Source organism: Hyperolius riggenbachi, chromosome 5, assembly GCF_040937935.1.
Source record: "Hyperolius riggenbachi isolate aHypRig1 chromosome 5, aHypRig1.pri, whole genome shotgun sequence".
In the NCBI taxonomy this organism is placed as follows: domain Eukaryota; kingdom Metazoa; phylum Chordata; class Amphibia; order Anura; family Hyperoliidae; genus Hyperolius; species Hyperolius riggenbachi.
The window spans coordinates 115,911,763-115,939,231 of NC_090650.1; the positions used below are offsets into that span (position 1 = coordinate 115,911,763).

Below are 27,469 nucleotides of genomic sequence, written 5' to 3' on the forward strand. Positions count from 1 at the left end.
CTATAGAAACTTCAATGAAAGAGGGTCCTTATCACATTCCTAGCCCAGCAACTTCATGTACCCACTCAACGACCCCGACTCTTCCTGCCGAGACACTACCCCCAATATTCTCCCATGATACATACACGCCAATTCTGCATATACCTATCATATAGTATCCCCAATGCTACATTTGTTTATTTTATTTATTCTTTTTACTTCTTTTTCTTTTTCTTTGCGAACCATTACTGTAACTTGATGTATATATGTATGCATCTGTATTTTTGAATATCTGAATATGTATACTTATATATAGAATTTTCTGACGTAGTCCTACAACTAAACACCACCCACGTCATAATTACTGCAATGTTTTATATTTCTGTAACGATTGTGAATTTAAATGTTTTCTACTGCCGACCCACCACCCATGTTGGGTGATGGTGTCTTTTTTGCCAACTATGTACAGTTCTACCTTTCCTTAATAAAAGTATTTTGAAACTAGAAATCGACCAGAAAAACTATCGAAAATAATATCGGACATGACGGAAATGATCTATCGAACCATCTGTCTAACACAAAATTGTTTGCACAATGAAATTACCAGGTTATCTACCCACAAGTTTTGTGGCATAAATATTACTCACAGGAAGGTGACTACCTCAGCTTCATCACCTGCATATGGAAATCTTTAGGAAGGTCCGGCAGAGGGACTGAGAGTGATTGGGTCTGCAGTTTAAACAACAGCAGAACAGACATGTCTAATGAAAACTAAAAAAGCTTAGGAATTTATTTGTTATTATAAATGTCAGTAAATAAAACAAAAAAACAAAAAAGAAAAGTTCTGAGCCTGTCCACGAAGATAAAGAGATAAACAGAGGTCCAGGAACAGGCTACAGTACATGCAATACAGCATATCAACTTTTTATGTGCACAACAACTATAACAATTTCAAGGTAGGACTGAGATGTGCAGCTGGAGATCATTCACCATCTTGCTGAAAATAGGGCTGCCAATTTTTTTTTTTTTCTAAACAGTAATTTGGACTCATTCCTCAGATCAGATCCTTGTACTTTGTGATCTACAAATACCACAGTATGCAGAAGGTCGTGTTTATCTTCTTAGTGTTCCAAGAAATATCTCAAGTCTCCCTTCCCTTTCATTAGTTCCTGAGAGACTTTGAAAAACAATCCCACTTGAGACTCAAAGAGAACGGGACCATCCAAACAGCCTATCTTTCAAGTGGAGTGCACTTATGTACTCCCATGTTTAATAATATTTGACGAACGTTAAACACTTTTGAGAGGGCTGCCTGAGATGTCAGGCTTTAGCTATTCTGCTCATTTTCCACTTTTTTTCCCGAAACGCCTGTGAAAAGCGAATTTGTTGATCCCACAGCGACATGGGAAAAAGACTGGGATAGATTGAGAACATGGAGGGATCAAGCGTCCTCTCTCAGCGCTCCGAACAAAGAAGTTTAAAATGTTTAGATTGGCTCCTCTCACGCACAATTAATTGTTATCAGAACCCATAGGAGAACAAAGAAGGAAAAGTCATAATTGCTTAGCAGGAAATGCAAAGCTGTAGTTTACAGAACAGAAGTGTGAGGGCATTGGATTTCATTGACTTGGTCTCAGTGGAAGGCGGTCTGCCCCACAGGAAGGCCTTGCATTCCTGTCCTCTCGGTGAACCTGCCTGAAAGGAATACAGGAGTTATTGGGTAATCAAGGCTTGTCAGCACCTTGGTTATGCAGCATGGCTCAATCCGATAATGTGAATGGAACCTGTAATCGCACTGATGAAAAGCACACCCGTTTGAAAGAGGCCTTGAATGATTTTTTTGTTCATTTTCTGTTTACATGTAATGTGTTATTGATGTCATTACCTTGTAATACAGCTGCTTGTTTCATAGAAGGTCTCAGAATTATTCATTATTTAAAAAAATCACAAAAAAAAAAAAAAAAATCAGCCTGTTACATGAGGAAAATTGCATTCGAATGCTGCAACTGAAACATATTGATTTTCTGGCACCAGACTTTTTAGATTAAAAATGCCAATACTAAATCCTTTCATGACTTATAGTTCAGTTGAAGTTCACTTGTCATTTACTATTATTCTGCAGGAAAAGGGGAAACACTAGATTGTCTAACGAAAACACGAAGGGATACCAAGTGTATATTCAATTTGCATGCTGGGATGATATGTCTACAGCGAGAAGTCACATGGGAGGGCTGCCATGTGTGGTTCAAAGATACACTAAAAAGAAATACCTTGCTTAATTGTTTCCTTAACAAATTTAATTCCCGAAACACATATTAATGAGCCTGACAGTATCATTAAGCTTCATTCAATGTGTAACTGCACAGAAGCAAATAACATGAAGACCATTTTCTTTTAATCGGGGGATTTGGTGCGCTGGCTAATTGAAGCCAAAAAGGATTCTTCATAAAATTGCATGAAGAACCTTAACTGGACTCTATCTGCTTAAGAATACATGACAGTGAAATACAAAATCTTGTCTTAACCAAGGTTTGAACTTCATCCTAATCAGTAGTCCAAAACCTCCTTTCCCATGAGAAATCGTTACTTTTTCTCGAATAGTGCATCGGGGGGTCCGTGTGGCTGATATTGTGGTGAAACCCCTCCCATGGTGTGATGTCATGACCAATTGAGGCGCTAAATGTATACCAGACCCCGAGTTGCTTGTACTCCTGTCTAATTGCCTGAGGAAGCGGGATAATCCCGTGAAACGCGTAGCACCTGGGAGTACCATTAAATTATTTTTGTTCTTACTGAACATTGAAAGTTCTGTTGGTTTCTGGTTCTTTATGGGCGGCGAGTTGTGACTATAGTCTCCCCCCATTTTTATATTCATTATGCTTTTACTCTTTTGGCGCCTCTGGTCCGTATCCTCCTAACAAAGCGATCCACCTACGGTGGCAAGGATTGTTCCTGCATTTCTTCTACAGAGAGCGACATCTTATACCTGAGTGGGGTCAGGTTCTAATTCTCCCCACCTGCATATGGAGTGGTTGCCTAGGGGCAACCCATGTTTGTGAGTATAACTATTTTTAATTTAATTATTCGAATTTCTTGAAAATACCACACAATTTTGGGCTCTCGGTCTTTTGTTTTTTGTTGTTTAAAGTGCATTAATCATTTATTGATCTCACTTCTGTTTTTTTTACTTCTCAGTTTTAATTCATTTTTCCCCCAACTACTATTTTTCGGTGCAGTTCCTCTTTAATATGGACACAGCTTGCCTATGCAGTGCCTCCTAACTATAGGCAGACCAGACATCAGTGTTTGCGTTAATTGAAAACAAAATATAAAATCATGAAGGAGTATGGATAGTGACGTCACATTCAGAGTAAACTAAAGCTGTGAACATGCCTAGGGTAACTGTCACACAAGGTTGTTTTGGGTGACTATTAAGAAATGGTAATTCTCCAGACCTGCTGCTGTTCAATCTGCTGAGCAGCCTGTTCTTTTCTATTAAGAAGGGAGGGGGGGAAAGAGTGGGGAATGTTCTGCTGGGAACAGTGTATGTAGTAAGGTATAGACCTTTCAGCTTCTAGTGGGGATATCACCTCAGAGTCACTGCCCAACATAACTTAATTTCCCATTAGGCAAGCATTGGCATAGTATCTGAGGACTTCAAGTTCTTAGTACTGTACCTGCAAGGAAGAAAGTCTTTACAACAAAGAAAGAAATATTGTGAAAGAAAAATTTAACACAGCTTAAAGAGACTCTGTAACAATTTTTTCAGCCTTAGTTCTTCTATCCTATGAGTTCCTATGCCTGTTCTAATGTGCTGGGGCTTACTGCAGCTCTTCCTAATTACACTGTCTCTGTAATAAATCAATGTATCTTTCCTCTGTCCTGTTTGTCGGGCTAAGGCTTTGCTTGTGTGGAATGTGCAGGGCTGCTTGTGATTGGTAGAAGCGATACACACCCTCTGCAGGCCCCCTGCATACTCACACACTATGCTTAGCTGAGCCTATTAGAAGCTGGTTAGTTTGTTTGTAAACACTGCCTAAAACTGTTAATTACAAGCCAGGATTGCAGCAGAGAGTGGCAGAAACAGCACAGAGGGGCACAGGAGAAAATAAGGAATAGAATGGTATGCTTTTTGCTGTAAAAATTTTAGAGTACAGATTCTCTTTAAAGTACATCTACCATTTTTTTCACCAAAATAATTGATGATAGTAACATATGGTACGCTTAGTACTTACTAATCACTAATCAAAGGGCTGCACCAATATATTGTAAATAAGTCACTGGCCATCATGTCGTTTTTAAAAAATGACTATCCAATCAGCATCTGCTCTATGAGGTAAAGGTCTGCCCCAGTCCCTACTTCCTCCTCATTTGCTCCAGTAATGGCTGCTCAGCTTATCATGAAACTCCTCAGTGCTCCAGCAGACAGCAGTTCCGATTTGGAATGATTTCCCAGCACCTGGAAATTTCCACCCTCAGTATAGGTAGGTAGGTAGGCAGCCAGGTATAGGGGCCCCCTGTATAGTGTAGCCAGGTATAGTTGCCCCCAGTATAGGCAGCCAGTATAGTTGCCCCAATGTAGGTAGCTAGTATAGTTGCCCCTAGTATAGGTAGCCAGTATAGTTGCCCCAGTATAGGTAGCTAGTATAGTTGCCCCAGTATAGGTAGTATAGTTTCCCCAGTACAGTATGGGTAGCCACACACACACACACACACTTGCAGCCTCTGCTTGTCTCACCTTCTGAGCCAGCGGACGCTTCCTCTAGGATAGTCCCCAGCCTCTACGCCTCATCATAGACCTCAAATCAGCACGACCTGTTGCAGCTGTGAAGAGGAAGCTGGACAGCTGTGGGGAGGGGGCAGGAGGGATGCCGCTCCAGCGCCCATGCCGCCTGATGAACTAGTTTCACCTGGCATCATGGGCCATCCGCCCCTGGCTTCCAGCAATATGATGTCTGTCACAACAGCCTTAGTTCAATGATGTCTCTTACTGTGAGAAGGATATGGAGGCTACCATATTTATTTCCTTTTAAACAAAACAGGTTACCTGGCACCTGTTCACCTCTCTGGCTACTGTAGTGTCTGAATCACACACCAGAAACAAGCATGGATATAATGCAGTCAGACTTCAGTCAGAAATATGCAATCTATATACTTGTCCAGGGTCTGTGGCTATAATTATTAGAGGCAGATAATTAGCAGGATAGCCAGGCAATGTGCATTGTTTAAAAGGAAATAAGTACTGTATGCCAGCCACCATATCCCTCTTACTGCAGGTGTGCTTTAATAGCATCTATAAAGGACCCACTTGCAATAATAAGTACAATACTGTTCCAAACAGAAATCTGCCTTCTTAAACTGATGGTATTTGCAAATAGTATTTGCATATGAGGTCTCCCACAATGCATCACTGCTGAATATGTAAATTGTTCCTTTGTTGTTCCTGATAGCTAAACACACCTCCAGAATGGCTGGAATGCAATGATGTGTCAGCTTGTTAATTGTACAGAGCCACAGTAACCCAACAATTGTACAGAGCCACAGTAACCCAACAATTGTACAGAGCCACAGTAACCCAACAATTGTACAGAGCCACAGTAACCCAACAATTGTACAGAGCCACAGTAATCCAACAATTGTACAGAGCCACAGTAACCCAACAATTGTACAGAGCCGCAGTAACCCAACAATTGTACAGAGCCACAGTAACCCAACAATTGTACAGAGCCACAGTAACCCAACAATTGTACAGAGCCACAGTAACCCAACAATTGTACAGAGCCACAGTAACCCAACAATTGTACAGAGCCACAGTAACCCAACAATTGTACAGAGCCACAGTAACCCAACAATTGTACAGAGCCACAGTAACCCAACAATTGTACAGAGCCACAGTAACCCAACAATTGTACAGAGCCACAGTAACCCAACAATTGTACAGAGACTTGCAGTTCTAGTTCACCATGAGCTTGCTGGGCAATCTGTAACTAAGGCACATTCAATCAAAAGTCCTAACTAGGACTCAGAACATCAATGATAAAGTCATTATGCAAAACAATATATGTATTATAAACCTCCATAAAATGAAACAGCCCTTTTAAGATTGTGTAATACCACCAACAGGGTGCTGGAAACTTAGTGCCGATGTGGCCAGAACCTGAATTCTGTAATCTGCGTAAAGTGCATACAAAAGTGCACATACACCATCTGATATAAAGCTGACATTGCTATTAGCCAGCATAGCAGGGGGTATGATTTTAAATGTAAGATATAACATCATAGTAAGATTTTTTAATATGCATTTTAATTGGACAAAAAACGTACTCATATCTTTATGGCATCTACTTAATAAAACCATTGATTAACTACACATAGGGCAAAGTTCAATAAGCCAAACCCCTCTTCCCCATATGTATGCTCAGTGTCAACAATCTACCATACAAGCTCTGTAAACTTGAAACAGACTTCAAGGACCGTTCCCTGGCTTTGATTAATGAATATGGCTGTCAAAATTCCTTTGTAATAGGTACTAATGGAAATTTAGTAGCAAACATAGTAATTGGTCTGGAAAAGGGTCTTTAAAAGCGCTGATTTTAAAGTAGACTGTTTTACTGCATAAGATTACATTTTCTTCAGTTTATAAGCCCATTTGCAAATGCTTACATTTCTATAGTGTTTTTTTTCCTGACAGTTTAAAAGTGCTCGGGAGTCTCTGCCTCTTAGGCCGCTCAGTATGCTACCCTGGAGCATTAGGGAGTCTTGCTCAAGGTCTACTTACTGGTTAAGTAGTGGCTCCAGCCAGGATTCTAACCCTGTTCCTCTACAGATGGGGTGTCCAAAAATCTTTAAAGAGAAACTGAGGTGGGATTTACTTATGCTAGTGGGGCACAGAGGCTGGTTGTGCACACTAACACCAGCCTCTGTTGCCCCATGGTGTGCCTCCAAGACCCCCCTGCACCCCGCTATACCCCCCGCAGTGCTGGCGACATACAGCGTGTCGCCAGCACAATGTTTACCTCTCGCCTGTCTGTTAGCACCGCTCCCCCGTCTCCTCTGTATCGGCTCTACCCGCCCGCGTTCCTTCCCTCCCTCCCGCTGATTGGAGCTGCATGTCGCCAGCACTGCGGGGGGTATAGCTGCGCGCAGGGGGGTCTTGGAGGCACACCATGGGGCAACAGAGGCTGGTGTTAGTGTGCACAACCAGCCTCTGTGTCCCACTAGCATAAGTAAATCCCACCTCGGGTTCTCTTTAAAGATTTTTGGACACCCCATCTGTTATCGGGTTCTCTTTAAGGGCCAAGGGCCATATCAATGTTGTTGTGAGTGCTAGGGGGCCGGACTACTAAAATTAAACACAATTTTTGCTGATTGCCATTAGGTACACTATGCCTGTGACATTTTGTCAAATAACATATTTACATGAGTAAAAACCCATATAGTGTGTACAGTTAACACAGTGGCAGCTGCTAATCAGTGGCTATTACTGCTGCTGCCAAAGTGGTGGCTGCTAATCAGTGGCTGTTACTGCTGCTGGCACAATGGCGGCTGCTAATCAGTGGCTGTTACTGCTGTTGGCATAGTGCCAACTGTTAATCAGTGGCCATTACTTCTGCTGGCATAGTGGCGGCTGCCAATCAGTGGCTGTTACTGCTGCTGGCATAGTGGTGGCTGCTAAGGCTGCTACTGCTACAGCGGGGGCTGATAACATACAGACGAGCAAAGGGGGAGGCAGAACAGCAAAACAAGGTGGCCCCTGCATGCGACACAGCAGCTACGGAATAAAGAACTGTAGAGAGTTTTGGGGGCCACCAGAAAAAGGCTCAGCGGGCTGAATATGGTCTGACTTTGGACATGTCTGCCCTACAGCAAAGGGCACACCATCCAGCCACTCAGCTATTTAGTCAATGTAAATAAAATGTTGGTATGACTGTAAAGTAATATAAAATATGAATTGTCATATGGTATTTTTTCCCAGCGTTTTTTTTTCCTGACTACAAATGTTTTCATTCCCCAGCGATTATATTGCTAACTGAGAATTTGAAAATCCCAAGATGTATCATGTACTCTTCAGAAGTATTTAAAAACCACCAATAATCACCTAAGTGCAAATGAATGTTAAAGCGGATCCGAGATGAAAAACTAACTATAACAAGTAACTTGTCTATATATTTTATCTAAAGTTTAGATAGTTTACACAGCAAATATAGCTGAAAACAGCTTTAATAGAATATGATTATTTCTTGCTGTGATACAGTGACAGCAGCCATGTTGTTTGTAAACATTACACAGAGGCAGGCTTATCTGTATCTTGAACAAAAAAACCTAATCCCCCCCTCCTCCTCCCTCCGCCTCTGAAATCTCTGGCTAGTAACATCTCCCCCTCCTCCTGCCCAGACTGAGCTCCCATGAGCCCTTGCTACTGTCTGAAACAGCCTTGGCTCTCTGAAAACCTGTGGGCGTGGCTTGTTTAGTTTATAGTGAATTGGAGTATTAAAACAAAAACAAAAAAAGTATTTGGCTTGAGGAATGCCCTATAAACAATAGGAAAGGAACACAATTATGCAATGAGTAAAAGTTCATTTCGGATCCACTTTAAAGCTTGCTCTTAGCATAGACAGCTAATGCTAATGCAGCCAGGCGGACCAGGTTTAGGAACAGTGAAGCTCTTCCTACTACTGATGCTGCCCTGGAAGATGTTCCTGGTTGTAATGTATTCCATGAAGACTCCATCTTTTTATTGTTGACTGTTAATCTGAAAGCAAATTTACACCTAATTGGAGTACACATGCCTTGCAGCTCCGGAGTCTCAAGTTTGAATCGCACCCAGGATACACTCTGTATACAGTTTGTATTCTCTTGACAAATTTTCATGGGTCTCTTCCACATTCCAAAAAACATACTGATAAGTTAACCGTTTCCCTCAAACACCCCCTTCCCTTTACCGTTGAGAAACAAAATGGCCTTATTCTGTAGTAGGAACAATAATACATAGTAGCCGAACTCCATGCTCAGCCGCTCAGCTAAGTCTTACCGCTGTAGTTTTTGGTAGGAACTAGTTACCGTCCGGCACCAGTGACAACTCGTCAAACCGTCTGGCACCAGTGACAACTAGTCTCTTATTAGTTTGGAAATCAGCTTTAGCACATCGATGTAGACCATGGACACTCAAAGCATTTAAGGAATTTTTTGGCTTAAAGGGAACCAGAGACGAACCTACTAAAAAAATAGGAAAAGATTTTATACATACTTGGGGCTTCCTCCAGCCCCATAAGCCTGGATCGCTCCCACGCTGCCGTCCTCCGCTGCCTCTATCATCGGTACCGGCTTCCGTCACTTCCGCCAGACGCGACCAGTCTTCCGCATCCGCAGGGGCTCCCTCCGGCTCTGTACGCATGTACCTGTGCAGTATGGAGGGAGCGCACTGCGCTTGCGTCGACTGGCCGAAATGACGGGACCCGGTACTGGCGGACAGAGGCAGCGGAGGACGGCGGCGTGGGATCGATTCAGGCTGATGGGGCTGGAGGAAGCCCCAGGTATTTATAAAATTGTTAGCCAGTTCGTCTCTGGGTCTCTTTAAGTCAGAAATACAAGGTGTTCATTTCAGCAGTCATCACCTTGGTTCAGGGGCGTATCTGGGTGACATAGCGCCTATGGCAAACACTGAAATTGCGCCCCTCCCCCCCCCCTTACCCCTTCAAACCACCTTGTCCCATAATAACAGCTTATTTTCTTGCAATGATACAAGTCTCCCCAGTAAAGGTTGCTAGAGTTAAGCCGCAAGTAAAAGTAACCAGGGGTAGCACCCTAGTATAGATAGCCAGAGGTAGTTCACCCAGTATAAGTAGACCCATGCTTACATTGCCTTCCCAGTATATGTAGTTAGAGATGTCTCCCCAGTATAAGTAGCCTTCTTTAGCATAAGTGGTAAGAGGTATCCCCCCAGTATAAGTAGTCCCTCAGTATAGGTAATGAGGTTCCCCTCAGCATAAGTAACCCCCTCAGTATAGATTTTGCAGGTGCCCCCCAGTATAAGTAGACCCTCCCAGTATAGGTAGTGAGAGATGTCCTCCAGTATAAGAGCAGGTACAAAGCATACGAGAGAGAACGGCACCGGAGACTTGGGCGCAGGACACAGCCGGTATATGGCTGATCCTGCTGCTGCACAAGTCCGGGCCGTGTTAATTTCTATTCCCCCTCCAGGCCGCCATGGATAGTGGGGGAATGAAATAATAAATAATTATTGTTTTAAAAGCAACTTCAGCCCCGTCTTGTGACGGCGCTGAAGTTACTCCCTGTGCCTGCTATAGCCGTAATTCCTATTACGGCCTATGGTGGCGCTGGCTGCGCTGAAGTCTCCTGTGCTGCTGCGCCCAAGTCTCCAGCACTGGATTCGCTGTGCTCGGATACAAATGCCTGAGAGGCATCCTTCAGTATGGTGCTGAAGCATGAGGAAGGAGAAGGCAGCCATGGCGCCCATGGTGCTGTGGCGCCCATGGCACAAGCCATGCCTGCACCCCTCTAGATACGCCTCTGCCTTGGTTACAGCAGCAAAACAGGAACTATGGCTATAATTGCCGATCTTGATGTAGCGGCTTTGCAATCAGAAGTCAGCACTGCTAAACTGAACTAAGCTCGGCATCAGGAAGCTGCCATCAGAAGTAAGCTAAACTAGGCTACACATCAGCAATACAAACAATAGTAAAGCAAAGAGAATAGTAAAGTAAAAGTAGGGTACCCATAAAACCTGGGATCGATCTTATGTATAGAAAGACCTCCAGCTTTCCAAGTGTTAATCACATCCCACTATAGGTGGGCTGTGGGTAGATTATAGGTGTCAGCCACAGCCACTGGTGCCCTACTACCTGCTTCATTCTGCCACAGTCTGGATTTTCATCTGGAAGATTTTCCCTCATTGCCTGTGCCACCTTTTCAGAAGGAGCAGAAAGAGACATAGGTGACACATTTTGTAGTGTGCAAACGTTTTTATTTGCTGTGTCGCATTTCCTATTCCTAAGACCACCAGAGGTCACAATAAAGAAATAGAGAGGAGGACCAGTCACAAACGTAAAGGACAATGTCACCAATCTGGACAAAGATACCGGTAGCAAGCTGACAGCCTTTGCTTGTTCAGACCAAAAGTGACCTGATCTGGATGACAACTTCTGTAAATGTATTCTACTAGACAAATCACAAAAGAATCATTGAAGTGTAAAGAATGGACAGATGTATCCTCATCTGCCTTTCTTAGCAGCACATCTGCCTCTCTTAATATTCTACAGACTATTAAACTAGTAAAAATTGAACTCATCTGTATAACTGGCAAGCAAAATAATGTTAGCACTTTGATAATGCACACTAAGTAGAGTGTGTTAAAGGGAATCTAGAGTGAGAGGGATATGTAGGCTGCTATATTTATTTCCTTTCAATCAATACAAATTGCCTGGCTATCCTTTTGATCCTCTGCCTCTAATACTTATAGTCGTAAACCCTGAACAAGAATGCACATTTTCTGACCTAAATCTGTCCCAATTAGAGGCATGGTTTCTACTACTTCAGCCAAAAAGATCAGCAGGGCTGCCAGGCAACTGGTATTGTTTAAAAGGAAATAAAAAAATGGCAGCCCTCTCACTTCAAATTCCCTTTAAAGGAAGCATAAAACAAATTGTGCTCCCCCATGATCTACTTACCCGGGGCTTCCTCCAGCCCCTTTAAGCCAGCATGTCCCACGTCGCATCTCCGCTCACCGCCGCCGTCCCGGAGTCCACACCAGTGCAGAGGCCGACCTCCTCCACTGCGCCTGCACGAGTAGTTCTGCGCAAGTTCTGTGGAAAACGCGAACTTGATTGACAGTGGCGCTTCATGCAGGCGCAGTAAGGACGACCTCAGGGTCGGCCTTTGTACTGGCGGGGACCCCGGGCCGGCGGCTGTGAGTGGAGCTGCTGCATGGGACATGTTGTCTGCAAGGGGCTGGAGGAAGCCCAGGTATGTATATCATGGGGCAGCACAATTTGCTTTATGTTTTCTTTAAGTTGACTGTTATGAGTATTAATTAAAGTCCAGTCAAATCCAAAATTGAGGCTGCTACATTTTGAAAATACGCATGTTGTCTATTTCTGCAAACATTAATTAAGAAATCTGTGTTATAACTGTGCTCGCCTCCAGTTCTATGCCTTATTATACAGTTCTAGACCCAACTAATTGGCCTTTTATTGTCTAAAATCTCAGAAATCAAGCTTCCTGTGTACCGCAAGTCTTCATCTAGACATAGAGCAGGAAGCAGCAGAAGCTCCCACCCATCTCAAGTGCATAAACTATAGATGGGGTGGGAGTCAAATTGTGCAAATGAAGAAATGCCACAAATGAATTCAAAGGGATCCCCACCAATATGATCATCTGCACACCTCAAGCCCTTCTAATAGGCCCTACACCCAGGTAACACTATGCAGCTACCCAGTGAATTTTTCAGCATCCTTTCTGTTGTATCTGACCAATAGGTCCTGACAGGCCCGGATACATCACAGGAGCCTGTAGATGCAGATGTCCTGCACCCTAGACTTCTCACTCCATTAACCTACAAACACTCGCCGGAAAACACCGCAAGTGTGCTGGCTGGCCCAGCTGTCACTCCTCCCTTAGTTCCCTTGCCCATCATAGATAGCTTCAGGTGCCCCTTAGTATTATGTAGCAAGAGCTATGCTCAGTATTAAGTAGCTAGTGGTGCCCCCAACTATTAGGCAGCTAGATGTGCCCCGGACTAAAGGGCGTTCTGGATAGTGGAATGTGCGACCCGAGTGAGTAACCTCTCATTTACTCTCTGCTCAGGACTGTGCATAGGGAAGGAGAGAGGACTTGGAAAGGGATCGAGCTGCCTTTCCATCACTAGGCGCCTGTAGGCACGTGCCTACCTAGCCTTATGGTAAATCCAGCCCTGGGTCCTGATGTATTTACATACTTGTACTGTTTTTCCTTTTTTGTATGTGCTGTGCTTTTGTTACACCTCAGTGCTACCTTGTCAGCCAAGCAATGTAATATCTTGCTACATTGTTTTATACTTGCATGATCTCCTAAATTGCTTCAAATAAAGAGATATATTGGTAGGTGAACAGAGGCGCCAGAAGGATAAAAGTACATAAAATTTTTAAAAAAATTGCTGGGAGGAAGTGGTGGACTCGCCTCCGTTAAAGCAGACACCAAGGACTGTAAATGTATAGATATACACATTTATTGAAAATACCCCAAAGATGCAACGCATTTCGCGGGCACAGCCCACTTCTTCAGGCAATAAGCAGGGGATAAACAACAGCAATTCAGTTATAGCAAGCAGAGCATCTTTGGGGTATTTTCAATAAATGTGTATATCTATACATTTACAGTCCTTGGTGTCTGCTTTAACGGAGGCGAGTCCACCACTTCCTCCCAGCAATTTTTTTAAAAATTTTATGTACTTTTATCCTTCTGGCGCCTCTGTTCACCTACCAATATATTTGAGTCCACCCCAGGTGGAGGGGTGATCTACCCCCTTTCTTCCTATCTACAGAGAGCGACTTCTTAATCCTGAGTGAGGACAGGTCTAATCTCCTCACCTGCCTAATGAGTGGTTACCTAGGTGGTAACCCGTGTTTGTGAGTATTACCATCTCACTGTTTCATTTATCCAATCAATTTTGACATACTACACCATATTGGGCTCTCGATTTCTCTTCAACTCAAATAAAGAGATGTTTGAAAATTAAAAAGGAGGTGGTGAGGATAGCTTTCTGAACACGGACACAGGAAAGTGTTGTGGATTTAACAAACTCTATGGCAATAGGATGATTTCAAAGAACGTGGTTCCACTTGCATACACCATGAAATCCATGTTTGATTAACTTTAAGGCAACAAGTGTTTTGTAAATCAGGAGAGAATGGAGGTTTCGTTAAAAAAAAAGATCACCACATGAGCTGAAAATGAAGAGAAACAGATGAAAGCATGTTTTGTGCTTTTGCATAATGTACTTGTTAGCCATTTTTGATTGTGCCAGCAGAAGGTTGAGAATTGTTTATTTACAAGTTGCTAATGTCTCAGTGGTGTTAGTGTGCGATGTCATGGCTTGAATATTGCAAGCTACTATCAAAACATAGCAAATGTGGCGTTGTAATGTGTTACCAACTTTCAGTAGACGATATGTGCAGTGTTTCTTTTTTTTTGTTGCCACGGTTTCTTCAGAAGATGTAATTCATGGAAATTCAGGTCAACAGAGAATGCTAATTCCGTGCTTGTTTGACATTTGATCTATAAAGTGAAAAATGCAAAGACAATATTTTCTTTAATTAGTTGCCCAGAGGGGTGTGAATAAGACAGCTTTTGTGTGCTACAGGATTTCGGTTCCCCGTCCATAATACATCTGTTTATTGGAAGAACTGGTTAAACCATTGATTTCCCAGGAGTTTTTCTTTTACAGAAGTCATACCTATTCACCTCTTTTCAGGAGCCGATGAAGAAGCCTCCTTGGTGATTTTACATTTATCCCGGCTTCTTGTGATGTTTGTACAATGCGTTAATTTATTTTTGCAGTCAGGGAGAGGTTTACTAATTAAGAGGACTCATGAGCTCTGTGTTGCCTACCAGTCATAAATATTTTACATGGAAAACTCGATCCGCACAAACTCCCACACGTCGCATTCATGGGCTGTGATTAAAAAATAAAGTTGTAGAGGATTTTTTTATTTTTTTTGCCCTGGAAAAATAAAAGACTTGAGATGCGTGTAAACAGCATCAATTTTCAGTTTTCCCTTAAAATATTGAAAGCAGAACAGTCAGGCATGGCTTGATGCAGTTGCACAAGGCAAAATCAGCATCGGCATTTGAAATCTGCTTCTGAAACATATTTTTTTTTCTGTAGGGCAAACAATAACATTTCAGACTGGGGTCTGTTTACGAGAGACCAGGAGGGCTGTTTATGACACTTGAATTCTTATTAATCTCTGCTATTTCAAAATGGTTGTTGGCAATGCCTCATTATCAAGTCCATTATAAGAGTTTTGGAGGCGCTAAGTCATAACACAGTTATTGACATTTCATAATGGGCATTCACATTACTTGTGGCTAGCTTTTAACCACTTGCTGACTGCCTAACGCCGATTGGCAGTGGCAGAGTGGCTTTGTTGTTCCTCCACAACGCCATATGGCGTCATCTCATGAGGAGCTAAATCTGACAGGAGCTCGCATGAGTGCAAGCTCCTGTCACTGTAAACAGCCAGCTCCAGCGATCAGCCTGCCAACGGCTGATCAGCGCTGGCAGGCTGTTCTTTTTATTTATAATTTTTAAAAAATGTATAGAGCACTGACATCTTGCGAAGCGCTGTACAGAGTATATTGTCTTGTCAATAACTGTCCCTCTGATGGGCTCACAATCCAATCCCTGCCATAGCTATATATATGTAATGTAGTGTTGGGACAATTTGGGGGGAGGAGGGTGGGGAGAGATAAGAAAAAATGTAGGTCTTTTTTTAATTGATGGAAAAAAAATCTAAATCGCAGCAACAATCAGATACCACCAAAAGAAAGCTCTATTAGTTTGAAGAAAGGGAGGTCAAATTAATTTGGGTGCTAAGTTGTATGACCCAGCAATAAATCGTTAAAGTTGTGAAGTGCGGAATTGTAAAAAATGGTCAATCATCCAAACTTGGTCTGTTGGGCGTGCGTATGCATGGCAAATGACTAAACGGGTGACTGATAACAGGCGGTTTGCCCTATCCAACCGGCGGATTTACTCACATGACTGTTGGGCAGAAATCGTGCTGTTGGCCACGTGTGTATAATTCGTTTGAATGACTTGTACTTGTTTGGAATGCGGCCATATCATGCAGTCCATACAGTGTGCGCAGTATGTAAATGAGTTGGTCGTTTAGTTGATTTGGCTATGTGGAAATACAGGTCGTGTCAAAAGATTGTCATGTAGTTGGTCATGTGGTGTTGGTTGTGCTCTTTGTTGGACTTGTGTACTTAGCTTAATACTTTGCATCATTGACCATGAACAAGCATGCAGATCAGATGTTTCTGACAAAAATCTGACAAGATTAGCTAAATTCTTGTTTAGGTGTGCAATTCACTCACTAGAGATGCATGAAAGATCAACAGGATTAGCATAAATTTGATTAAAGGTACTAGTAAAAATGTTTATAATCTGGCTAACTGGCAAGCAAAATAATGCTATCACTTTGATATTGCACACTAACTAGAATTTGTTGAAGGGAATCTGAAGTGAGGGGATATGGAGGCTGCCATATTAATTTCCTTTTTTATGTGAACGTCACATATTTCTTACATTGCAGTGCAACGTTTTGCATTACAGTGCATTCATTACATCAAACCACAACACCCTGCTGTGAATGGGGCTTTTATGAGGGGGCTGCTAAATATTATCAATATTATAAAAGTTACAGTTTACAAAACAAGCAGCAGTGGATGTGTTTAACCTGCCTGCTTTATTTCAGCTTGCTTTTCCTTTAAAACTATTCTCTTGTGACCATCTGTCCATAGATCTAGAGAGACTGCAGATGTAAACACATAACAGAAGCAGAGCTGACTGGAGGCAAAGACACATTTATTAATTTACTCAATCACTGCCAGACCACCTGGCCCTGAAAACCTTATGTCATGGAGCTGCTCTGTGTAAAGAGATGCAATAGCTCTCCTATGATTATGGCATTTTATTGTGGCAAATGCTGCACTCTGTAACCACTGTGTCTTGTGAACAGTGGGCAAATTTGCTCCATCAATCTCTGTGGTGCTGCAGGGCTATGTAAGCATTTTGGAAATAAAATTTGGAAATTCAAATTATATTATTGCCAGTTATCACTTTAATATTAATTTTTTAAAGCCTATCTAAAGTAAAAAAAAACATGGTATGTCCATATACTGTGCTTTATATTTACTATATAGCCTTTTAGCTAGTAAAAAATGAACTTTAATATATAAAATTGCTTATTGTCTACAATATTTATCAGTTATTTAGTCAGTTTTTGCCTATTGTAAAATCTTACCTCAGCCTTACTGACATTCTTAAATTTATCAGTGATGCTGACAGCCTTCAGCTGCGTACTCACCGCAAGACGGGTCATGCGAAGTCCCCTTGACGACGGTCGTCAGCAGCGCCTCTTCCTTTCGGCGGTTGCGCATGACGTCACCTGACTCTACATGCCGGAAGCGAAGGAGACTTAAAGCAGCCCAGTACTGTGCACGGGAGTTGCCGGGAATCTTAGAGATCCAATATGCCGTGATGGTCGTTATTGCGATGCAACGCTAAGCAACATTTTGTGGTCATGCACCTGTACCCACATTGCAATATCGCGGAAACGACCACTCGGCGCTCCACATCACTCAAAAAAACGATGTGGAGGAAGGTCTCTGGCAGCAGCGGAGGTCCAGAGGATGGTGTAGGAAGCCTCTACAGCAGAGGTCTCCAAACTTTTTTCGGTTAAGGGCCAGGTAAACATACTTACGCCTGCCGGGGTCTGAACATATATAAATTGATGTTGAAAAACATTACATTGAATCTAGGTATTGATTCCCCCCAGTCATGCCCGGAAGAGACCTCCCAGCAGCAGCCATTCAGTCATGCGGTGCCCCGAAGAACAGCTTTGTGTACCAGTGAAGCATGCCCCGGTGACAACATGCCGTCCAGTTGGACAGCAGTGTCACCTGATGCAGAATTGGATTGGAAGTCAGGGAATGACTGCTCGCTGGCTTCTACAGTATGTGGATGGGTGGTGCCAGCACTGCTATTCTATATATGGGTGACTGATATTTAAAGGTTCAGCGGGCCACATACATAAGTTATACATTTTGGTTTGGGGGGCCAGTGAAAATGCCTCGGTGGACCGCATTCGGCCCACGGGCCTTAGTTTGAAGACCACTGCTCTACAGGATCCAGAGGCTTCTCTCTCCTTAGGTAAGTATTAAGTTTTGACCAGAGGTTCACCTGGCTGGCTTTTGACAACTAAGTAGATTATCTGTATGTATTGAACCTTAAAAACACAAACAGTTTCTGTTGCTCTTAAAGAGTAACTGTTAGGCATAAAATACAAAATCAGTTCTCTATTGCAGGCTGTTACATGGGTAAAAAGGATGCTAACCAGGCAATTCAAAAGTTTAAAATCAATCTTACTTTTTTTCCAAATAGGTTTTCTCTCCCCATGCCCTCATGCTCTAACTTCGTACACAGATGCAAAAGAGAAGTGACATGGAATGCTGAATCAGCCTGATTAGCTGAAGCCTCTCTCACTCACCTCTCGCCTCTCTGATTGGCCGCCTGGTCTCCCCTTCACTGTGGTGGTCGCAGCGGCTTCTAGGGCGCAGGGAGGGGGGCCAGAGGCTGTCTCCTGACACTGTCCTCAGCCCCCCTCCCGTTCAGTGTCATGTCCCCCTTTCCGCACTCCTGCCGCTTCTGTCGCCCGCCTCATTCCTTCTTCTTCCCGCACTGCACATTGGGGAAGGATAAAGGCGGCACACACAGACTCACCTAATAATGGTTCCAGGCGCTGCCGTTCCCTTTTATACTCTCTGCACTATCACCAGTAGTGCAGAGAATAGATGGGAATGGCAGTGCTTGAATCCATTAGACATTAGTGGGTGTGTCTATGTGTATTGCACTTATTCCTCCCCGCTGTGCTCAGAATCAGTGCGGGGAGGAAGGGGGTGCGGGGGTGGGGGCAATCTTTAGGTGGAGGAGACACAAAATAGCCACTGCCAGGACCATGATTATCCGTTATTAAATTTGAAAAATCACTAAAATCCAAAACATGGACAGTGCAATACATCTACTTACATATGTGTTTGGGGGGAGGGGGGGCATATTATGGCTAATAGTTGTTCTTTAACGATCATTGATCGGTCGTTAGAGTTCCAGTTTTGGAGAATAAGAGCTGTACAAATACTGTTCAGCTATATGTACTGTTCACTAGAGAGGGGAGGAAGGATTATGGACAGTGCATGATTAAATGCATCTTTTGGGAAGATAGTATCATCTTTTAGCGATACACTGTGGCAGTTAACTCAGTCTGAAAATGATATAGTAAAGACCATTCTGATTTCTTAGAGTCCAACTCCTAAACCTGTGTAGCACAATATATTTTAGCACTTTCTAAGCTTCTTCATTAACTGATATTACATAAATCACTTTCAGAGTACCTGGTCAGGAGTTCCGACACCAACCACTTCCTGCTTCACAGACTTCCACAGCTACAGACTACAAACGTCTCAGAAGGTAATGTCTGTGAACTACTGCCTTGCAGTCTGAATAGTACCATGATGCAAGCCAAACAGCATCAGCAGCTCCTCTCATAGAACCTGTTGTCAATCCTGCTTCAAGTCACATTACCAATTTAAAGTAAATCGAAATTAAATTTGAAACTAAAATAAACTGTTGAGATAATGAAGTGTGGATGTAGTATGGATAATGAATAATACATTAGTTTTTTTTTCTATTATATATATATATATATATTTATTTATATATGTGTGTATATATATATATATATATATATATATATATATATATATATATATATATATATATATATATATATATATATATATTATACAGTGGGATGCGAAAGTTTTGGCAACCTTGTTAATCGTCATGATTTTCCCGTATAAATTGTTGGTTGTTACAATTACAAATTTCAGTTAAATATATCATATAGGTCAGGAAAGCACACAGTGATATTTGAGAAGTGAAATGAAGTTTATTGGATTTAGAGAAAGTGTGCAATAATTGTTTAAACACAATTAGGCAGATGCATACATTTGGGCACCACAAAAAAAGAAATGAAATCAATATTTAGTAGATCCTCCTTTTGCAGAATGTACAGCCTCTAAACACTTCCTGTAGGTTCCAATGAGAGTCTGGATTCTGGTTGAAGGTATTTTGAACCATTCATCTTTACAAAACATCTCTAGTTCATTCAGGTTTGATGGCTTCCCAGCTCTCTTTAACCACTTGCCGACCGCACGCTTATACCGTGCGTCGGCAAAGTGGCAGCTGCAGGACCAGCGACGCAGTATTGCGTCGCCAGCTGCAGCCTAATTAATCAGGAAGCAGCCGCTCGTACGAGCGGCTGCTTCCTGTCAATTCACGGCGGGGGGCTCCGTGAATAGCCTGCGGGCCGCCGATGGCGGCTCGCAGGCTAAATGTAAACACAAGCGGAAATAATCCGCTTTGTTTACATTTGTACGGCGCTGCTGCGATCCCGCTGATTGGCCGGGGATCGCCGCCATGTGACAGGGGACGTCCTGTCACTGGCTGCACAGGACGGATAGCGTCCTGTGCAGCCCAGATCTCCCGGGGGGACAGGTAGGAGAGGGAGGGGGAGGATTTCGCCGCGGAGGGGGGCTTTGAGGTGCCCCCCCCTGCACATGCCAGCCAGCAGGAGCGATCAGACCCCCCCAGCACATCATCCCCCTAGTGGGGAAAAAAGGGGGGCGATCTGATCGCTCTGAGTGCTCTTTGATCTGTGCTGGGGGCTGCAGAGCCCACCCAGCACAGATCACCTAAAACAGCGCTGGTCCTTAAGGGGGGGTAAAGGGTGGGTCCTCAAGTGGTTAACTCACACCAGAGATTTTCAATTATATTCAGGTCTGGAGACTGAGATGGCCATTCCAGAACATTGTACTTATTCTTCTGTATGAATGCCTTAGTGGATTTTGAGCAGTGTTTAGGGTCGTTGTCTTGTTGAAAGATCCAGCCCCGGCGCAGCTGCAGCTTTGTCACTGATTCCTGGACATTGGTCTCCAGAATCTGCTGATACTGAGTGGGATCCATGCGTCCCTCAACTTTGGCAAGATTCCCAGTCCCTGCACTGGCCACACAGCCCCATAGCATGATGGAATCACCACCATATGTTACTGTAGGTAGCAGGTGTTTTTCTTGGAATGCTATGTTCTTTTATTCCTCCATGCATAATGCCCCTTTTTATGCCCAAATAACTTTAGTTTTATCAGTCCACAGCACCTCTTTCCAAAATGAAGCTGGGTTTTCCAAATGTGCTTTAGCATACTTCAAGCAGCTCTGTTTGTGCTGTGGGAGGAGAAAAGGCTTCCTCTGCATCACTCTCGCAAACAGCATCTCCTTGTGTAAAGTGCTCCGAATGGTTGAACAATGCACAGTGACTCCATCTGCAGCAAGATGATGTTGTAGGTCTTTGGTGCTGGTCTGTAGGTTGACTCTAATTGTTCTCACCATTCGTCGCTTCTGTTTATCTGAGATTTTTCCTGGTCTGCCACTTCGAGCCTTAACTTGAACTTGAGTCTTTGGTCTTCCATTTCCTCAATATGTTCCTAACTGTCTAAACAGACAGCTGGAATCTCTGAGCCAGCTTTCTGTATCCTTCCCCTAAACCATGATGGTGAACAATCTTTGTCTTCAGGTAATTTGAGAGTTGTTTTGAGACCCCCATGTTGCTACACTTCAAAGTAAATTAAAAGAGAAGTGAAACTTACAATTGACCCCCTTAAATACTCTTTCTCATAATTGGATTCACCTGTGTATGTATGTCAGGGGTCACTGAGCTTACCAAGCCAATTTGAGTTCCAATAATTAGTTCTATGGTTTTGGAATCAATAAAATGACAACAGTGCCTAAATGTATGCACCTGCCTAATTTTATTTAAACAATTATGGCACACATTCTGTAAATCCAATAAGATTCATTTCACTTCTCAAATATCTGTGTGGGTGTGTCTCCTATGTGATATATTTAACTGACATTTTTTATTGTAACAACCAACGATTTATACAGGAAAATCATGACAATTAACAAGGTTGCCCAAACGTTCACATTCCACTGTATATAACATTGCAACAGACTTTCACAGTTGCAGTTTAAAATCCACACTCTGGGGTTGATGCACTAAACCGTGCTTTGACAAATAACATGCCTTACATAGTTACAGTTATTTGGGCTGAGATAGCACGCCTTTTCAGAGATAACACGCCTTAGCAAAGTTAACACGCCTTATCAGAGTAGTATAGCAAGCGCTATGAACCCGCAGGTGCTCAGGGCAGGACGAGTGCCATTGCCAATTAGGTATAAGGTCGTAGTGCTCACTATGCTACTCTGATAAGGCATGCTAACTCTGAAAAGGCATGCTAACTCTGAAAAGGCATGTTATCTCTAATAAGGCGTGCTATCTCTGATAAGGCGTGTTATTTGTCATAGCACGGTTTAGTGAATCAACCCATCTGTATTTTTAAAGAGAATCTATAACTTTAAAAAGAGCCCCGGGGAGGGGGGGGGGGTACTCACCTCAGAAGGCGGAAGCCTCTGGATCCCATCGAGGGTTCCCCCGTCCTGCTCCATCCCACGGTGGTCACGCTTGGCCGCTCCGCCATGTAAATATTAACCTTCCAGGCTCCAGCGCAGGTGCAGTAGCGGCTCTCGGCTCGGAATCAGGCGGAAGTAGTCGATTCCAGTCGGGTCTGCTCTACTGCCCAGACGCTGGAGCCGGGGAAGGTGAATATTGCAGGCGCTACTGCACCTGCGCCACAGCCTGACAAATTGTCGTCTGTGGCTTACAAGGGGCACAGTGAGACCACCGTGGGACAGAGGAGGATGGGGGAAGCCTTGATAGGATCCAGAGGCTTCCCCCTCCCAAAGTAGGTACTCCACATGGACACTTTTTAAAGTTACAGAGTCTCTTTAAGCTGTAAAGCAGAGCAAAGCTAATGACCCTTTGAACTTTCCCGCAGAGAAACCTTATATCAAGCTACCTCTCACTGTTTCTTCGCTGTTTAAGCTATTTAGAAAGCAAGACTGAGTTGGACCAAGTTGGTCAATAGCTCAGAGAAGCTATTTTGCATAAATAACGTTTTTTTTTTTAACTCTTCCTGTACTGGAAAACAATATGATACTAAAGACAGGGTCTAATATTACATTTTGCTCCAAAAGATATTTTAGGGCTTATTTTCAGGGAATGTCTTGTTCTTTCCATGAACAACAATCTACATTTATTTTAGAACAAAAAAAAAAAACATTTATTCAAATATAGTCAAGTCATCACATTCTGGAACATCATCATCATAACTCTCCTTACTCTGAATTCCATCATTAATTTCTTGTGACTCTTCTTACATGTACAACAATCTACATTTGTTGGGAGCCCGGAATTTGCTAATCCTCATTGTTTAGGGTCTTGTGGGGTCTTTTGAGTGCATTTCTTTTGGTGGTGTTTGCTTTCCTTGGTGAAGGGTCTGCCTTTCCTGCTGCATTCTATTGCCAAATAGATTTTTTCTTTTTTACATGTATACCGTTGCATCCTTAGACACTACAGTATTCACATTGACTGTTTTTATGAACTGTAACTAGGTTTTTTTTTATGTAGTAGGGCTTATATTTCGAGCATTCTCAAAAATCATGGTCTTATTTTCGGAGAAACACTGTTTATATGTGTGTCTGTGTATCCGTGTTAACATTTACATAGCTCCCCAATGTTCCTCTTTCAGAGGGACAGTCCCTCTTTGGGAACCAAGCCCTCTGTCCCTCCTTCCTCATTTGTCCCTGTTTCAAGAATGATGTACAGATTTGTGCAAATGTATGTATTTTTCTACTGAAAATGTGTTTGACTCTAAACTTTATTCCCATCACTTCAATTGATCTATTTCTTATTTCCAAATGTGACCCCCAGCACATAATACAGACCACCAATAATAGCTTTCCAAAGACAGCCACTGTGTGTGAGGGGTAAGCAGAGGAAAGGGAATGGTTTGCTAGTGAATGTACAGCACCAATAAAGAGCCAATACAATTATGTAAGTATGGCTCACATGGGCCCCTCTTGTCTAGGGGCCCTTGTGTGGTCGCATCCTCTGCATCCCCTATTGCTACGCCACTAAGCTAAGGTGGACAAAAGGCCGAGGATGAGAAAAAGGTGACATTGAACTTCTTTGTGACCCGGCGCCATAAATTTGCAGAAATAGAAAGAAGTGATGTGATTTATTGTTTTGTCCTGCTACTGATCAGTGTCCTGGCCTAGCGGAATGTCTTCTGCTCGCCTGCCAATCGCTTCCTTAGTGCCCAGCTGTCATTGTGCAAGCTCATTTTTAGGTTAAAGCATATTTTATCCTTAATTGCTATATTTGGTTCCTACATTATTATAGAGGTTCCTTAGGGTGCATTTAAATCCACCTTATTGTAATAGATTATGGAATATAATGGCTAATGTGTCTAATGTAGAATAAATTGCTGTAATGATTTACTGTGCAGCACTTCAGTTTTATTGAACATAAGGATCATTGTACTAAAATGGATGGTGTATTGCTAGTTTAGCATAAAATCCTGAATAACAAATCCAAGAAAGTGAATGGATCATCCAGTTCATAATACGCTGCCCCTTCCGCTGAGAGGTCTTTAATAAGCAGGAGTGTCATTACACTTGAAAATGTATGTGTAGGCAGTCCATTATCTCAGTGCTAGACAGTCATAGGACGCTCACATTATTAATGCACAGAGCTTGCTATGTGAAAACACTGTGCTGTTTCATCTCTTGCAATCTTTTTTTTTTTTTTCTTTCATCTTTATTGCCAAGTTACAGGCTCAGAATAGACATTAGGGAACTACAATTAAATACTGAATGGTTTGTTAACGTGTGTTTCTTTATATAGATAAATGGACATACATATATACATGCATACATTAATGCGCACGTAGATGCATGCACAGCTCATTATATAATACAGCTCGTCCTACAGCATCAACCCCCTTCCTGCGTTCCCCATCATCATTAGCTTTGATGAAATCTTGGCCTAGATTACACTCTAGTTTCCTATATCTTCTAGGGACTTTAGTCTTAAAGAGAAACCGTGACCAATAATTTAACTTCATCCCAATCAGTAACTGATACCTCCTTTTACATGAGAAATTTATTCCTTTTCAAAAACAGATCATCAAGGGGCACTGTATGGCTGATATTGTGGTTAAACCCCTCCCACAAGAAACTCTGAGGACCATGGTCCTGGCAGTTTCCTGTCTGTGAACCCTGTTGCATTGTGGGAAATAGCTGTTTACAGTTGTTTCCAACTGCCAAAAAAGCAAGCAGCAGTTACATCACCTGCTAGCAGTAAAAATGTCACCATGTGATAAATGTCAGAATGTAAATCAGGGAGAGGAAAGATTTTACAATGGGCAAACACTGACTAAATCATTTATACGTAATTATTGTAAAAATGAAACACTTTTTTTTTATTACATTATTTTCACTGGAGTTCCTCTTTAAGTAGGAACTGTAGTGAAAATAATGTAATGAATAAAATTGCTTAAAGTGACTGTAAAGCAAAATAAAACAAATAAAAAAACAGATACTTGCCTAAGGAGGATTAAAGCTCTGGGTCCTATAGAGCCTTCCTGTTCCTCTCCTGGTCCCCACGTTCCAGCACTGTCAGCCCCGATAGCAGTATTCAACCAATTGGTGGAATACTGCTCTGTGCCGGCGCAGGAGGCTTGGAAGCCCTCAGGAGCCCGAGTGCTCCCAAAGATGGGCGGCTCTGTACTGCGCCTACATGAGTGCACTCTCTCCTGCTCTCACCCATGCATGGTACAGAGCAGCCCGTCTTTGGGAACACTTGGTCTCCTGAAGACTTCCAAAGCCTCCCATGGCGGCAGATTGGAATGAGGGGACAGCGCTGGAACAAGAAGACCATGAGAGTAACGGGAAGGCTCTATAGGACCCAGAGCCTTCCCTCTCCTTAGGTAAGTATTTGCTTGTTTGTTTTTTATTACAATTTACATTGGCCTTAATTTATTTTACAATATTCATTTGTAAATTATTTAGTCAGTGTTTTCCCATTGTAAAATCATTCCTCACCCTGATCTACATTCTGAAATTCATCACAGGTGGCAGCATCTTTAGTCCTGTCAGGTGATCTCTGCAGAATGTTTGTATACTGAGAGTAGAAAATATACCTGGTCTTTCAGAATGCTATGGGAGGAGAATTCCACATAGCTAAACAGCCTAGGAATATACACTGAAATTTTTTTTAATATATAGTTGGTAATCAAAAAGGTCCATAGAGTTGTAACACATTTGTAGCCTATCAAGTTGTTGGATGGGTGTGATAATATCGCAGCTGTTTGTGATAGTGTATATAATACAGAAGCCATATTCTGTGATTTTTATGTCTGTTGTGCACATATGTGTATGAGAAGCCATCTGGCTTTGGAAATAATTGTCACCTGGCTGAAGGAAGCTGCTAATTTGATTTTCTTTATGGCAGTGTACAGTACATTTGAATTCCGTTTCCTCTGGACAGACACTACAGCCTACTAAGAGGAAGGAAGCTGCGAAGTAGCAGCCATTTGTGGTCTGATGTGTCTGCATTGCTTTGAACTCTGTGTATATGTAAACAACCACCCGTTGTCCCCAATATACAATCAGACTGAGTCTAGGAAGGTTCAAAGGGGAAACCTTTGACATTTGCATATCACAGCCAGCAAGGATATTACAAGGGATCTGTAAAAATAAAATTATATCTGGACGTGTACCCCCGGGATACGCTGCTTGCTATAAAAGTCAGCAGAGGACATTCACACCTTGTACTTCCCCAGGAGCTAGCAACACGCTAGAAGTGCTAGAAGTGCCCCGGTTACTGGTCGGAACCACGGGCTCCCCGCAAACAACGCTCTGATCTGTATGCTGGTAACGTTTTATTCCCGTTTTTATTTTGTTTATGAGCAAACTGTCTTGTTGTGTGTCTTTGTAATTTTTACTTTGTTTTTGTAAATCTTTTGTATATATTCCTTTCTGCACTGTTCCACTTTTTGGAATATTAAATATTTATTTAATAAGCCTGACTTCTGATGTACTCACAGAGCTCAGTCCTAGAGAGAGACTGCAGTGTAATTTGTGTTACGAGTTCAGTGCCTGATTGTACTGCTGGGATTGTGCCTTGCTACCGTGCGATTGTATTGTGTGTGCGGTGTTCCCGTATTTTGGCCTAAGCGCGCAGCTGACCCAAATACGAAAACGCTAGACTGAGTGCAGGCTACTCGACAGCAGAGTGGGAATTGTTGAAGTGTCTAGCAGCGGCTAATAGTGGCAGAGAGAGTGAAGTGTCTAGCAGCAGCTAGTGGTGGCAGAGAGAGTGAAGTGTCGATGAGGGAGACAGCCTTGTGTTAGCTTGAATAAGGCTGCTTTCCCTCTCGATCTGGTCAAACCCCCAGTCGGGAACCGTCTCTGCAGGCTTGCTGTGGGGGCCAGTTCCTGACAGTGGGTATGTTTATAAATAAGGACAGTTTGTGCTGTCCAATTTTTTCCATGTCTAGTAGAAGTAAAGATGCTGACCTGCAGGTTCACAGGGAATCAAACCACATGAACCAATTACACAGCGAGTATTAATCATTTCTTGATCTATCTTCTATTTTTTTATTTCTCTCTTTGCAAGGTCTTGATTTATTTTTCCCCGACTATTATCTTTCGTTAAAGTTCCTCTCTAAGGTGTCCACTACTTATACAGTACTA

The 27,469-nt window shown here is 42.6% G+C and overlaps 1 protein-coding gene across 9 annotated transcripts in view; it reads left to right on the forward strand.

Annotated features, from left to right (window-relative positions):
• The window catches only part of RARB (retinoic acid receptor beta), a 932,180-nt gene that overhangs the window by 522,211 nt on the left and 382,500 nt on the right, over positions 1-27,469 (forward strand). For 6 of the 9 annotated variants that reach the window (XM_068236165.1, XM_068236172.1, XM_068236168.1 and 3 more), the window contains one exon: positions 19,145-19,225. The exons of 2 other annotated variants lie outside the window; for them this stretch is intronic. In XM_068236165.1, the coding sequence (XP_068092266.1) occupies positions 19,145-19,225 (81 nt within the window). Of the gene's footprint in view, positions 1-17,862; positions 17,912-19,144; positions 19,226-27,469 lie in introns of those variants that run through there. One more of the 9 variants, XM_068236176.1, reaches the window with a different exon arrangement.